Raw genomic sequence first — 15,898 nt, 5'->3', positions numbered from 1 at the left:
TTCCTTCTTCCATCTTGCATTTGCATTATTACTCCGCATTCACAAATTGAAAATGTAGTAATAATAGCTCCTTGATAACAGAAACTACATGCACTCTTCTTCACAATGTTTAGACACGGCCAAGAAATAAAAACAATGCGCATATGCAATAGTATAATAAATTTATGAATCTTACCATGCATTGATCAAGCTGTCTCTGAAGACATTCGGGTTCTGTTTGCTTGATTTGGTCTTTCATTAGGAAATCGTTCACAGAATCCAGCCACTTCTGAACTACTTTTGAATCAGCCTGAATATAAAATAGCAAAGTTAATGTTCTGTAATGTGACGTATTATTCAAATGCCAAATACTAAATTGTCTGTAATTAGAATAGATTTTTTTATTGGCCAAGTGTGATTGGACACACAAGGAATTTGTCTTGGTGCATATGCTCTCAGTGTACATAAAAGAAAAGATACGTTCATCAAGAATCACAACACATGATGATAGTCATAGTGTACAAATAAGCAATCAGGAAACAATCAATATCAATATAAATCGTAAGGATACAAGCAACAAAGTTACAGTCATGCAGTCATAAGTGGAAGGAGATGGGTGTTGGGAACGATGAGAAGATTAATAGTAGTGCAGACTTAGTAAATAGTTTGACAGTGTTGAGAGAATTATTTGTTTAGCAGAGTGATGGCGTTCGGGAAAAAACTGTTCTTGTGACTAGTTGTTCTGGTGTGCAGTGCGCTATAGCGTCGTTTTGAGGGTAGGAGTTGAAACAGTTTATGTCCAGGATGCGAGGGGTCTGTAAATATTTTCACAGCTAATTAGTTGCCATGTAAATTTTAAAAATACAAATATCTGCTCATAACAATAGGTTCATGTAAATATTTGTTAAGCAAAAACCCAACTACAGAGATATCTTTTTAGATGACAATCAACATGGAGTAGTAACTACAGTAAACAAGGAAGAAAATAATTTGAGTTGCTTCAATAGTAGACTTACAACAACCCTTTCGATTCATATCTTAGAACTGAGCAAGGACCAGAGTCATATTTCCCTAAATTAGAAAAACATGTGACCAAAAATATAATTTTATTACATTTACGGAGGGTTATTTATTTAAATGATTTACATGGCTGTCAATCTCGCAAATGCAACTCTGGGCAGCTAACAATAGGTTAAAAGCCAAGAGCAACAGCAGCCCAAAATGATTAAAAGCAACTGTAATAAAAATCAAATGCAATATGCCTAAGGTTAAAAAAATCTCCTTCCCGTTGCAAATCAAACAGTAGGCAAGCAAAACACAGCCAAACCAACTAGTTTCGCCTAACCATCTGGCCCCAATGCTTCAGGGAAAAGCCAAGACTTTGAAACCTTATGGTCATGGCCATTCAGATCTCATGGAACTCAGCAGGCTCCATGACAGAGAAAGCATATCTCTTACATCCCACATTCATAGAAGAAACTGGAATATGTTAGATCTGGTGGGTGAAAATAAATGGAGACAAAGACTCCAGCATATAACCTGGTCCTGTCAAATGTCGGCTTTATAGTTCCTGTCTGCTTTAGAATGGACATTAGGTTTGCCTTCTTTTGTCATTTATATTACTTCACAAAATATCTGGACTTGTTTCCACTACAATTTTGTTTAGTAATTGTCTTGAATCCTTAAAGCAGCAGTCCCCAACCTTTCCAGCTCTACGGACCAGAAGTAGCAGCAGCAGGAGGAGGAAGGGGATGTTTTCACATTGTGCTCCCACCACTTTTACAAATGGAACTTCATGCGCTCACCCACCGCTTGAGTGGCCCGGTTCCCAATGAGCCATGGACCAGTACCAGTCCATGGAACCTACCAGAACCTACTAGTACCCTAGTGAACATTGGCTGGCAGAACTCTGAGCTCACAGTTCCAAAGACTTTATCCAGTTTATCAGGACTAACAGATTCATCCAACAATACCACTGGCCTGCACAGAGTCCAACTCCAATTAAATCCAAGAGACTTTATTTGACAGATGCCTAGAATAATGCTCACAATACCCTGCAATTTTCTTCTGGACCCTCCTTAGTAGGAGGGACCAGATCCCCTTACACATGGCTGCCAACTAGTTCTCCATAAATGTAATAAAGACAGAAAAATTACTATGTTTGTCTGCTTTTACTGCCATGAGGTAATCTTTAAGAAAGGTTCTCACTCACACTTTACCAGTTTCACTGTTTTCCTTCAGCAGGATTACAGGCGTTTCTTATGCCAATTCATCTCCTGGAGTTCCTCTGAAAACCAGTGCAGGTTCCAGGATACAAAGACATAGAAGGTCCATGCGAGTACAATTTGGTCCAGGGCAATAGTGAAATATAAAATTTGTTACTACCGGTTCTGTGGGCGTGGCTTGGTGGGGGTGTAATATGACTGAGTGCGCGTGGCCAACTTTTTTTAAAAAAACTTTTAAAACCATTTTTTCTACAACCTCTTCGGCTGAAGAGGTTGTAAAAAAATGCTTTTAAAGCCTCTGACGGTCCCAGCTGACTTGCCTGATCGGCAGAGGCTTTTTTTCCCTTTAAAAACATTTTTTCTATAACCTCTTCGGCTGAAGAGGTTGTAGAAAAAATGCTTTTAAAAGCCTCTGATGATCCCAGCTGAGCTGCGCAATCATCAGAGGCTTTTTTTTTATTTTTAAAAGCATTTTTTCAGCCAAAGAGGTTGTAGAAAAAATGCTTTTAAAAATTTTAAAAAAGCCTCTGATGATTGCGCGGCTCAGCTGGGCAATGGGGGGGGCAGGGATTTTTGCTACCGGTTCTCCGAACCACCCGCCTCCGTCGCTACCAGATCGGGTGATCCGGTCCGAACCGGGAGCATTTCACCCCTGGTCCAGGGCTATTGTTACTCTCTCATTCCAAACAACAGCTAAGGCCCCAGACATTCACCAGAACCATACATTTTGTGTTCACCAACATTCACATTTAGAATTAAATGAATTATTTTAGGCTATTGTAGGATTCCTGTTTTAGAAATGCTACCAATGGAATTTGAGAACGTTTTTCATTTTTTTTCAATGATTATGTGGTCATATTGACATGTTCTGCCTTATTTGTCCAATTCGTATATTCTTAGCTCTACCTACAATTTTTATTATTTTTCATTTATGAAGTGTGTCCAAAACTGATGGAACATACTGTAGTCCCAAAAATATTTGCTCTATTTTTAGAGGTCTTTATATACTGACTAACTTTTACACGGTGTTAAAAGAATTATTTTAGGATTAAATACTTCTTATGGACCATTAGCTCTGGACTCTCCAAAATCAATCTCTTATTTTTCCCTTTTTGACTCAATTGCATTCAAGACAAAATTTTTCCTGTTCTTGAAAACCCACCCTTAGATTTATCCATCCCTTCTAAATATTGTCAGAATGTTATTCTACCATTTGCTTCTAGGTCTCTAGATTACCTCACTAATAGTTAATATCTTGACTTTCATCTGTTTCTCCTGTTGGTTTCCATTTTCCCTTTCCATGTATTGTCCTCACCAAAATATATTTTTTTCTGATTCTAAAACTCAAAGGTGTTTATTCTTATTCTCTCTGGCCACTATTTCCTTTGATGTTTCATAACTTCCATATCTACTAATATCTTCATCCCATCAAGCTGGTGAGAGACAAATTCTTGGGTTTATATGATTATATGATCTCGCAAATAGTCTATTGAACTTCACTTCAAATAACAACTCTGAGTGCCCTGTGAGCTCCTTCACAAATATCTTCAAAAATAAAAATAGTGCACCTATATTGGTTCTTTCTTAGGAAATATATCCAGAGATCAAATGATTAATATCACAGCATTATCAAGAGTGCCTGATGTAGCAGTCCAGAAGCCCTGGACCTCTGGAACTATTCTGTGATTGCACCAATGACATGTTTTCATAATTGTAAATGTGCCAACTACCCCAGAAAGGTATTGGACCATTATTTTAGTCTATTATCCATTCTCTCATTACACTGCGTGCATGACCCCTGCTTTACAGAAACAGTTAATATTCATTGTCATTCCTCAGCAGAGAGAAGAAAACAATCATGCAGGAAATAAATGTTTTAAATGTCAGGTAATAAATCAAGCCTCATTTTCTCAACTAAACAGTAGTTGGAAACCATTCAGGCCATCTTTCATTAACCTTAGCATAAAGAAATGTCTAAACGCATAAAGGAAGATAAGTATATACATACAATAACTGGAGTCTTTTACATCAAGTTTAAATTTTATATTTACAGGCACTAAACAACATTCATTGTTACCAACTAGATACAAAATTTTAAACTTTGTCAAGAAGAAGCTACTAAAATAATTTATTTCTGCTTATTCGGTTTTTAGATTGACTCTCCGCGGAACAAGGCGGTATATTATTACTATTTTTCCCATCCCACTGCAATCACTTCTGGCTGCAGAATGATTGACTCATATAATTATATATCATTTGGAATCATATAAACAGGTACTAACATTATAGCTTGCTGCAGAATATAAATTAATTTGAGAATGAGGAATATTATACTTACAAGAAAGTATTTAAACAAAAGGTATTTCTAGTTACCTCAAATGTCCTCAATTTGGAAACAGTTTCTTCCAATAAGTGAACATCTTTAGAAATCTTTAGTTTTAATTTATCCCTGTAGCCTTGCAAACATTTCAATTCTTGCTTGTATAGTTTTGATTTTTCAGCAGAAATATGCTTCTCCAATACTTGTGTGTCTGCAACAAGTTTATCGACCATGCCTTTTTGATTTTCTAGGGTTTCACAAACCATCTGCAGGGAATAAATATAAAAATATTAATTATAGTTATATTAAATGGTGCTCCTTCATGTTTTATATCCTATAAAATGTATTTGATTTATTGGAATAATGGAATTGACCTTTGTGTCAAATTAGGATGTTGTCCAGTGCCAAAGTGAAAGTTATACTGTATAATTAAAAGCTTTTAAAAATATTGCACTAGTCCAAAACCCTGATTCTTGTATTGACATCTTGTGTTTATTTTTAGGCAGCAGTTCACAATAAAAATGACTGGAGGCATCCCTCTCATTCCATCCACCTTCAACATTTGAAGATCTAAAACTAAATTCTACACACAACCCAAACCACTGACATCAAAGGGACAATTAACTAACTATAACTAGAATTCTAACCCAAGATGGAAAAGCCTAAAATAAATCCTGACTTGCTAACAATGCATTTCAACATTCTCTTTAAGAGCTTTTCTTGAATGTTACTTTCTCCCTATTAAAGGACTCAACCAGTTTTTCCAACACTGACACATTATTACAGAAAGTTTTGGGTATTGTCATCTTTCTCAGCAAGTTTACCTGCTAGAAATGGGATAGCTTTGTGCTTTAACATAACTTCAACTGATTTATCTATGGAGATTCTCAATCCCCAGGTCATAGTTGTCCCAAAGGTGCTTTTTTCAAAAGGCAACTGGTCTTTGCTTTCCCTTGAAGACGTTTCACTTCTCATCCAAGAAGTGGATGAGGAAAAACAAAATCCAGTTGCCTTTTGAAAAAAGCAACTTTGGTTCAACTGATTTAATAAAGACATTGCCTTAATATATCTATATTTTTATATGATCTATAGGAGAACCAATTTCATACCTTGCATTGATCACATCAGAAACAGGTAAGAACCATGTTGCTTAAATCTTCATTTTTGCCTGTCATTTGGAATCTCAACACGTAAATTAGCATTTGTGTATCCGCCATGTTTTTTTTTTCTTAAATGGGTTATGAGCTGCTTAATCCCAGCTACCCCCCTATTCCTTTGCACTTGCAAATTGACAGCTCTGCAAGGAAATGATTATTCTGGCTACTTAAAACTATTTAGCTAATACTTCCTAAATATTCTAAAGAATGAATGAAAAAAGGAGCTTTTCTCAATAAATATTTTAGATGCAGCCTTCTTTTTGTCTGCATTTCTGCAATCCAAGCCTCTGTTAGTGCTCTGTCATTGAGCACCAGTTTTCACACATAAACTTTTTTAAAAAATTGCAGAAGACAATCAAACTTTCCACCCACATCCGAACATTACTCACCAGAGTTAAAAATATGATATGATAAAGACATGAAACCAATCCTCTCATTTTCTGCTTCATCTGAACTTAGAATTTAATCAAGTGCCAAGAAGAAACATACCTTTGTCTGCTGCAAGGCTTTTTCAACCTGAGTCAAATCATTTACTGAATTCATGATGGAGTTCACTTTGCTTTCCAATTCATTCAACTCATCCTTAATTTTTTTCAAAGAATCCAAATAAGTCTTGGGGGGATGACTTTCAAGTTCTGCATTTAAAGTTAAGTATTTAAAGTCAAGTTAACAACTTGCTTATACAATTTGAACCAAAAATATCAAATATAAATGCAATATAACCTAACAGAAATTTTGGTCTACAGTACATACAGACTTTTTCAATTATAGATAGATAATTACTAGGTAAAAACATTTTTTTAAAAAAGTTTTTTGTGGCAAATGTATACAAATTGCTTCCTAAAACTCTTGCGAAGCCAGTACAAAAACAGGACTCCAGTATGTGTTTGTTTACATGTATCATCTGAGGCCAACATTCTCCTCCCCCAACAAGAGTCAAGAGGAACTCGGATCTGGAAGTAATCAGATTGAAGAAAGCTAATGCACAATGTAATATTGATTTTTCTTTATAATTCAAAATACAGAATAGTTATATGAAAGCTGGAATCACATTAGGGTTGGAATCTATCAACTGAAAAGCCGGGTTAGAAGCCAAGGATTTTTGTCTGTGGATGTAAATCTGACTAATTGAATCATTGATTCAAAAAAATTCTCAACTGCACTGTGAATCCCTGCAGAAGAGTTTACAGTAGATCTACATTTTAAAGACCAATTACTTGGATGGCTGATGTCAAATAATGGTTGCAGGCAGTCTTCCCAGGATGTCTTTTTTATGCCTTTTCACTATAAATACTGTTCTTTGATGCGCTGCTGCTCTGTTTAATTCAGTTCTGAATGTATGCTAATATTGATAGGATTTGATTATGGTCCAGAATGGCTTACAGAACTTGTTACTCCCTCTTTTCTGGTGCTCTTTGACAACTAGCATTGAAAGAAACACCTGCAGTATTGGTCATTTACATAAATGTTAATCAAGTCTCACAGCTCTGTCTGCTTCATCTGTTTGTATTATCAACCGCAACTGAGCAAATTAGTGGCTGTATCCTAAAGTAATGAATTCAGGTTTAAACTTTTCATATTTTTTCTTCCTCTTCACTTTTCCTTCAAAATTGTTGGGGGGGGGGGAGATGCTTCAATTGTTTATCTTTATATTTGACAATTTGTAAAGGAGGGTTATGATAAGATGTTTCTCACTGATTGTATGGAAATTTGAAGTATTCAAATTATTAAATTCTAATAAGAATGTTCACCTTCTGCTATTTATAAAAATCAATATCCAATTAATAATTCAAATGCAACTGCTACTTTTTATTTTCTTCTTTTCCTTTTTTTTCCCTAAATGTTACCTCAATCCAGGATTCTATTTTCCTAAATATAAAATATAAATATAAAATATTTAAAATATATTTTGAAGATGAGTTGATTTGCTTTTGTTGTTCTACATACCTTAAACATAACTTGTGCATTCAGTTTGGTATAATGATTAAGGTTAATACTAGCAACCTATATAATAAGGACAAAAAGGCAGCAAAATCCACAAATAAAAATCAAAACAATGGGCAGAATCCATGTTCTCTTCCAAAGCAGAAGAAGATTCTGTGAGTGGAACCCTCTTTTCATGGGGAAAAAAAGGCATCTGAATCCGAGCATTAAAAAAAACTCTACAGGGAATTGCAAGCATACTTAAGCTGCATGAAAGAAAAGCTGTGTCGACCTAAGGCAGCATTGAGCAGTAATAACTTCAAGCGTGTTGACATTTGGGTTTTACTAGAATGTTTTATTGACACTGACATTTTCTGTGTTTATTGCTGAATTTAAGTAATACATTTTATATGTGTGATTTTTGTTTAGTTGCCCAAGGCAGACATTTAGTCTGGCAGGGTATACATTAAACCATCATAACAAATGATGCTCCTTAAGACTTTCTATTCAAGGTCAACGAAAGTGAAGACAGTTCTTGTGTTTTAGACATACGGGATATCTTGACAGATTGAACTCTGACCGTCTGACTTAAGAGAAAGTGCTTAATAGAACACAGAACACAAAAGTAAACCTTGTCACTATAGACGGTCACCTTTACTCCCACTCTGTCTACGTCCTTCAAGCACACCAAAGGGGCAATCTGACCTTGGAATCAATACAATCAAAAGAAAAAAAAAGAGCATTATATAGATAAGGACAAGTACATGTTTTGACATCACCTAGGAAATTCCATACTCTCTCTTTTCACCAGCTTTTGGAATGATTTGCTTAATAAATTCATTCATTCCAGAAAAGCCTCAATCTAGATGATGCTGGGAGGAGGGTGGCGAAGAAGAAGATATTTCTGACATTACAAAAAGAAGGCCAAACTATTCCCTCCCTTTTAAGATTATTATGCTCGTGATTATTTATATAGCATTTGCCAAAATCTAAGATGAAAGCAGCCGCAGTTGCGAGGTTTTTGCTCCTAGCAAAAGCGGAAACTTAAGGCGATACAAAGGAGAGGAAGGGAGATTTTATAGAAATCAAAGCACACCTCTCTTCAGCTTCTGCAGAAGGAGTTCTAGTTCCTGCTGGGCAGAACTAAAGCGGCTGTTCAAAGAGCAGAAGCTATCTTCAATAAAGTCTGGAGCAGCAGGATAAGATGTCAGCTCCTTGCACTTGATCTTCAGATGTTCCACTTGAGGAGTCAGACTTAAGAGGTTTGAGAGTTCCCTCTAAGAAAGACAAAGTGCCAACATTGGTTATTTTTAACATAATATTTTTAAAGACTCCAAGAACCTCATTTCTTTGGCAGTTTACAAATATGATTAAAATTATAATATAAAATAATATTTAAATAAATATTAGTTATCTAAATTTATTTATTTAGATTATTTATCTAAATATCTAAATATTTATATATTTAAATAAAAAGCTCATCAATATCATTATTGTCATAATAGTATAATAATAAAAACAAATAAGACCAGAGCAAAACAGCATTAATTAAATCTGAAATAGATCCATATAATGACTAGACCCATGATGGTGAACCTATGGCATGCGTGCCAAAGTGGCACTTGGAGCAATGTCGCCTGGCACGCATGGCGGCGCCCATTCCAGAGATTCTGGCACGGATGCGTGAACAACGATCAGCTAGCCTTTGTGCTTGCGTCAGAGCTGGTCTTCCATATTCCGGCATGACCATGTGCGCTGGCCAGCTGATCAGCGCATGTGCATGCATGGCAGTGACCTGAACACTTGCTGGCAGTAAAGAAGAAGAAACTACAGTAAAGAAGAAGAAACCTGAAGAAACCGCAAGTACATTCTCTGGAGCGTGCACGCCCCTGGGCAACTCCTATTCCTGGTCACGGCCCAGATGAGTGCACGTGCAAAGCACACAAGCACACGAGCAGTGCTCCCTTTTCAGTACTTGGTGCTGAAAAAGTTAGCCATTACTGGACTAGAGCAATACTATTGTTTATCTAAGTGCTAGAAAGACCATAATACAAACTCCAGATGAACCTCTCGCAGGAGAACATTCCACAGATGAAGTACCGTAATGGAAAAAGCTTTTCCTCTTAGAGCCATCTTGCCTCACCTGGTGGTACACCTGAGCAGACTTTTTCAAGATCATGTTCAAGTCCAGGCACATAAATATGAGACAACAACTGTACTTTAGAGGTATAGCTCAAACATAAATAATTGAATTTTGTGTACCAAGATTGTCAAGCTTACCTGGCACAACTCCTGCAGCACTGCTAATGGTTGATGCTCAACTACCGTAGAACTGTCTTGCAGCCATGCTTCTTTTTCGCTCACAGACTTATTGAGTTTACTCAATTCATTAAAGTAAATATTGATTTCATCCTGATATTGCATTTTTCTTGCTACTTCTTCCAAGTAGCAAGCAGCCCCTTTCCATTCTGCCAAGAGCCTCTTAAGGGCGTTGCCTGTTTCTTCAGTAGGAAGCCCTTCTGAACAAAGAAAAGGAATCAAGTGTGTAAGTTGCAATGCATGGAAGATTTTATTTCAGCTCTATTCCAGGTATAACTGCTAAAGCAGGATTTTTGAGCTACAGGTTTGTGTTGGATTAGTTCCCTTATTGTTCTAAGACACAATAGGCTAACAAACAAACAAACAAAAATTATGGCTAAGCATCACACAGGGACAGGTCAAACAATATTTTTTTAATAAAGCATGTTTATATTTTGCAACCATAATTTAACTAAACTCTCACTTCTTAATGAAAAGGAAAAAAGCAGACAAAAATATTGTCATAAGTGTACCTTTGCATTAAGAAATTACACAAAAGCTTAAGACTGATCAACAGAACTGAATACATGAATATTAGCAAGGAAAAAAAGTCACATATCTTTTCCTTATTAGGCATCTATTATCTGTATTAACTTGTGCTCTGGATGTTTCAGTTTTACTGCTGATTTCTACTGATGATATTGCTGGTTTCATTAAAAACCATACAATATTAATAAAAGCTGTGTGGCTGCCTGAATTTTGCTGAGTCAAGACCATCAAAATATTCCTTCCTATTTATGTCTGCTGCGTTGAACAACTTGAGAGAAGAACACAGCTTGGGAATTCCAGCTGAATTCCAGATGTTACTAAACTAAAACTCCAGAATCCCTCACCTCTGACATGATTATGGGGTTGCTGGACATTGCAATTTATGAATATCTGGGTGGGTCCATAATTTCCCAGCCCTGACTTAAGCATAATAACTGAATGCCTATTATAATACATGCTGGAAGATGGAAAAACAAGGCTGAATGGTTTGTTTTTAAAATTCATTTTCACTAACAGTTTTTTTTTTCCTCAAAACAAAGTTAAAGATATAAAACTTTAATGAATTTACATTCATTAAGTCCTGCCTTCTCAAATTTATTGGACAATTTTCATTTCAGTCGACTAACACTAGTATATCAATGCAGGCTTTTGTGCCCATTGTCAGTCCGATGGTGATGAACTTTTGGATTAATAAACTATGATCTAATTATCTGGTATCCTGACATTTTGCCAGCAATTGTGCCTGATCACTTCAGAAGTGAAAGTGGTCTGCTCTGTAGCAAACTTCTTGGCAAATCCACTTAGAGATTTAATTTTGTAACAAAAACAAGAGTTCAGTCAGTTCCTGCTCTGTTGCCCCTGAGCTGTTGAGGTGTTTGCCACAAAACAGATCACTTTCACCTCTGAAGGTGTCAGCCACTGTTACTGGCAAAACATCAGGACACCAGATAATTAGAACACAGACTATACAACCTGGACACTCATCATCATTAAATTATAACTAGCATTGTCACAAATTTCCATTAACATACATCCAGATGGATTCATACTTTCTAAAAATTCCAAATATTAACAAGATAAAATAATTCCCTTCCATTATATTGTAACATTACCTTTTCCCATTTGATCTAGCAGATTTTCTCCAGTCTGATTCAATTCATTCAACATTTTCTCTTTTTCCACTCTTTCTTTTTTTATTGCCTGTCAATCAAAGCCATAAAACTTAAAGTGAATACCTAAACATTTAAAAATTCCACTAAGCAAAATTGAACCTTTTTTCCCACCTCTGCAATTAGTAACTAGTGATTCTAACTTTTCAGTAGAATTACAGCACTAAATAATAAACCAGATGAGGATGCATTTACTGTGTATTAAAATGCTTTCCACTTAGGTCATATTTTCATAAAATCAACATACTTCACAAGCTGAAAATTAATTAAGTCTTCAAACGCTATATCCTCCTCAGATATTTACATCTTTTTGAGAATCTTATCACACTCTGAAACTCTGTCAGCCAATTATCACTTATTAAATAATCTTTACTTAAACTAAACATTGTGTCTCCAGATTAGTCATTGATTTTTCTGTCTCTCTCTCATGCTACTGTGACACATAGATCAAATCAGAGTGACAGAAAACTTAAATGAGTCTTTGTAAAATAATGTGTCAGGATCCTTGTAAACAGGCTATTCTGGTTCATGGAAAAGAATCCATTAAATTTAACAAGTGTCAGATGCTCTGGAAGTACCCTCCAAATATATATAATTATTACAGCAGCAAGTAATGTGATTCTTTTAATAGCAACATTCCAGATTGCAATTTTTCACAAAGTGTAGCTGCTATAATCCAAAGATTTTGAGAAAATGATCCGAATGATATTTCACAATTTGCATTTAAGATTAAAACAAAAGACAAAGCTGCACAGTCCCCCACCCCCATTATGGGTCATAAACAACTCTATGATATCTGACAATATTTCACATAGGAGGTATCTCTGTGGTGATATTTTTAATTAAGCCATTTAAAATGAACTTAAAACAATTATTGTCAACATTTCCATTTTTTATATCTTCTCTCCACAGGGTGGACCGGAAGGTTATTAGACGACTGAAATCATGACTTCACTTTATTTTCTGTTTTATTGAGAGAATTTCTGCAGGGTCCATATTTAAGAATAAGATTTTCTCTAAAAACGTTCTTCCTTCTCCAAAATAAAAAGGGAATTTAATACAAGGGAGGAAACCAAAAAGAAGCCAAAAATGCCTATTAAACCTCTAAACATTGCCTGTCATTAGTAAAAGGGCATTATTTGTAGCCAGTAGAGAATAATTATGTTAGCCAAAAAGATATTTATAAATAGAACTCAATTTAGAGAACCTTTCCTATCAGACTCTACTTCCAGCTGTTAGCAAGACAATGTGTTCACTGAAAATGCTTTCCCATTTTTATCTTTACCTTCAGTTTTTCTTTCATGCCTGAAGTCTCTCTCATCTTCTTGTACTCTTTGATCTCTATGGCCTGAATGGCAGCTTTTGATTTTAAAATCCCATTCAACAACTCGGCAATTTCAACCTCGAGCCTAGCGTAAGAAGCAGAACAATGTTTGGAATAATTTCTCCTCCCATTCAAAACTCAAAGATCTTAAAACATTTTAATCATCTTTTTTCCTCCCCAACCTTCCAGTTAAATCATTATCTTTTGTCTAAAATGTATTCTTCCATGTATTGAAGGTTACAGGCTCACCAGCATATAATGTGGTGGAAACTAACTAACTAACATTTCCTAGATTGGTGGGGAGAAACATTTTGTCTTGAAGAAAATAGTTACATTCTCACTATATTCTCCACTCTCCTGTTCCTTATCCTAAAAGTAGTACTCTCAATTTGCTGCCTCCTTCAAGTACACATGCCTGAGAGTTCCATAATTTCCAAACATAATAAGGGGATGAAATCATATATTCAAACCATATTCCGTTAGACTGATCCAAACACTGGCAGGCCAAGAAAGTGCTAGTGCAGAAACTATTGCAAGATTCTTTTATTTCCTGAAAAATGGCGGCAAGAAGATTCTTACAGCTGTTGTTGCACCAGCCCTCATCCCCATGACCAAAGAAGATGGCTGTACTTTGAAATTGGGAAACATCACACCCAGAGAAGCAATGAGATAAACACCATCCATTAAAGGCTTAAAGCAGTTTGTCCACTGCTCCCTCCCCACTGCTGATTCTAAAGCAACTGACTGCTTTCATCAGTAATCAACATACACATCTGGGAAATAACCTGAGGTACATTCTGGGCTAAGTCTTGATTTTCTTAACACCAATTAGTTGAATTAACTCAGTTAGAATTCTTTATTGGCCAAGTGTGATTGGACACACAAGGAATTTGTCTTGGTGCATAAGCTCTCGGTGTACATAAGAGAAGAGATACATTCATCAAGAATCATAAGGTACAACACTTAATGATAGTTATATCTAACAGTCAATATAAATCTTAAGGATACCAGCAACAAGGTTACAGTCATACAGTCATAAGTGGGAGGAGATGGGTGATAGGAACGACGAGAAGGTTAATAGTAATAAAAAGAGGCGTGTCACAAAGGGACCACACCCAATGTGTGAAGGAAGAAAATGGATCAGCCTATAAGGGAAAGTAATGGCGCTGCAAGCAAAGAAAATATTTTTTGTTAATAATACAGTCCTATGTTCGGTGAGAAAGGAATGATGTTCCCAGACCAAGATGTCATCTTACTTTTTTCTCATTTCAGTATCCAGGCCAGTTTGCCGCCTCTTTGGTAGAGGTGGTGGAGTCTGTTCCATTTGGATGTCCTGGGCTGTTTTTTGTTTCTTGACCAGGATTGTTTCGGTGAGAACATTCTGAGAAATCTGGGGCATTCCAACTTTTACAATTGCCTCAGTAACCTGAAGGAACAATGGAGACAGGGGTCAATCGTGATCAAATGAAGCTGGGGAAAAACTTCAATGAATGACAACCTTGTTTATATCACAAATGCAATTAACAGAAACACAACATTCATATCCAAATGAAGTGTCGAGCCCAAGCCTGCGCTCGACAATAATGGGATGGGGAGGAGGAGAAAGAGAATGGGCACACGTACCTGATACTGCAAGACTGCGCCCAGCAAACCAAGCAAACGAGGACGCAGGACTGCATCCAGATGCTGAACACAGAAACTCACAAGTGGTGGTGGTGGTGGCACCGGGGTTTTGCGGCCGGGGTGGCGGGCTAGGGAACGGCGGAGGAGGGGCAGTGACCGGGGCGCTCCCAGGAACGAGGCGCCTGGAAGAGGGGCGTGCATGATTGCCTGTCACAGCTGAATGCTCTCCGACCAGTAAATTAGGGAGGGGTGGAGCAAATGTATGAAGGGCGCTACGTAGCCGCTGTTCGTAGCACCAACTTTAAACTACTATAGCGCTCAACGTTGTTCCGGAGCTCCTGCTAAGCATTAAACCAACTTCACTGAAGACCCTGCATGTGTCCCGTTGTGTTTTCTTGCTACCTGTGAGTCGCCCGGGAGAAGGAGCTGAGATGAAGCCCCAACCAAAACATAAAGAGAAGGTAGTGTTTGGATGGTACCTGATTAGAGTAATCCTCAAGTTTCTGAACTAAATTGTCCCATCTCTGTGTGAGTTCTTCAAGATTACTGTCAATTTTTTTTAATGCCTTCTTGTTGTTAAGAAGCTGTGCCAAATCCTGGGCCATCTCATTCAGCTGCTCTAACATCTGGCGCTTCTTTCCCATGTCTTCTTTCAGACTCTGACAGTAAAAAAACAACAGCCATGTCATTTTAGAGAAATGTCTTTTGCTCAGATATCCCACAGGAACAGCTACTTTCTTAGACTGTAAGATGCTTGTAAATTTGTAAATTCCAACAGAATAGGAATTATGGGCAGAGAAAGATGAGCTTCCAGAACATTCATATCCATTCCACCAGAGACTGTTTATTTTGAATACTTGCTAGAACAGCCTGTTTTCCAATGGGCTGTACCCCAAATTCACAGAACATGCTGAAAATATGGGAACTGAAGCGCAATACGGGTAATCCACACTTACCGACCGCAATGGGGAGTGGCGACTCTGCCACTACACAATGCAATTGTAAAAAGTGAAATATCATGGAACCATGACAATTTCAATGTCAATTCTGAGTGTGATAGTCAAATCACCCACAATTGCTAAGCATGATGTCACATGATCATGACTTATGATCTCCTGTTGGTTCCCTAATGACTTTGCTTGTCGGAAGCCAACTGTGAAGGTTGCAAATGGTGATCATGTGACATCAGGATTCTGTAACCGCAGTAAATGCACTGTGCTGCCAAGCACCCAAATCACAACAACCTGAAATAGCCTAAGTTTGAAGAGCAGTTGTAAGTCTCTTTTTTCAATATCTTTGTAACTTCAAATGACTGCTGATCAAGGCAATCA

General features: G+C 36.9%; 1 protein-coding gene across 2 annotated transcripts in view; it reads right to left on the bottom strand.

Annotated features, from left to right (window-relative positions):
• UTRN (utrophin) overlaps window positions 1-15,898 on the bottom strand; it is a 370,975-nt gene that overhangs the window by 276,742 nt on the left and 78,335 nt on the right. For both annotated transcript variants that reach the window (XM_060692261.2, XM_087882841.1), the window contains exons 16-24: window positions 15,047-15,226; window positions 14,201-14,370; window positions 12,906-13,029; window positions 11,564-11,651; window positions 9,885-10,123; window positions 8,701-8,881; window positions 6,171-6,316; window positions 4,578-4,790; window positions 176-289 (exon numbers count right to left, since the gene is read on the bottom strand). In XM_060692261.2, the coding sequence (XP_060548244.2) occupies window positions 176-289; window positions 4,578-4,790; window positions 6,171-6,316; window positions 8,701-8,881; window positions 9,885-10,123; window positions 11,564-11,651; window positions 12,906-13,029; window positions 14,201-14,370; window positions 15,047-15,226 (1,455 nt within the window). The remainder of the gene's footprint in view (window positions 1-175; window positions 290-4,577; window positions 4,791-6,170; window positions 6,317-8,700; window positions 8,882-9,884; window positions 10,124-11,563; window positions 11,652-12,905; window positions 13,030-14,200; window positions 14,371-15,046; window positions 15,227-15,898) is intronic.

The sequence above is a fragment of the Pantherophis guttatus genome, chromosome 1 (genome assembly GCF_059756535.1).
Source record: "Pantherophis guttatus breed Tessera chromosome 1, ASM5975653v1, whole genome shotgun sequence".
Taxonomy (NCBI): domain Eukaryota; kingdom Metazoa; phylum Chordata; class Lepidosauria; order Squamata; family Colubridae; genus Pantherophis; species Pantherophis guttatus.
Note: the sequence above shows the minus strand (reverse complement) of the source record. Positions and strands in the feature narration are given on the sequence as shown.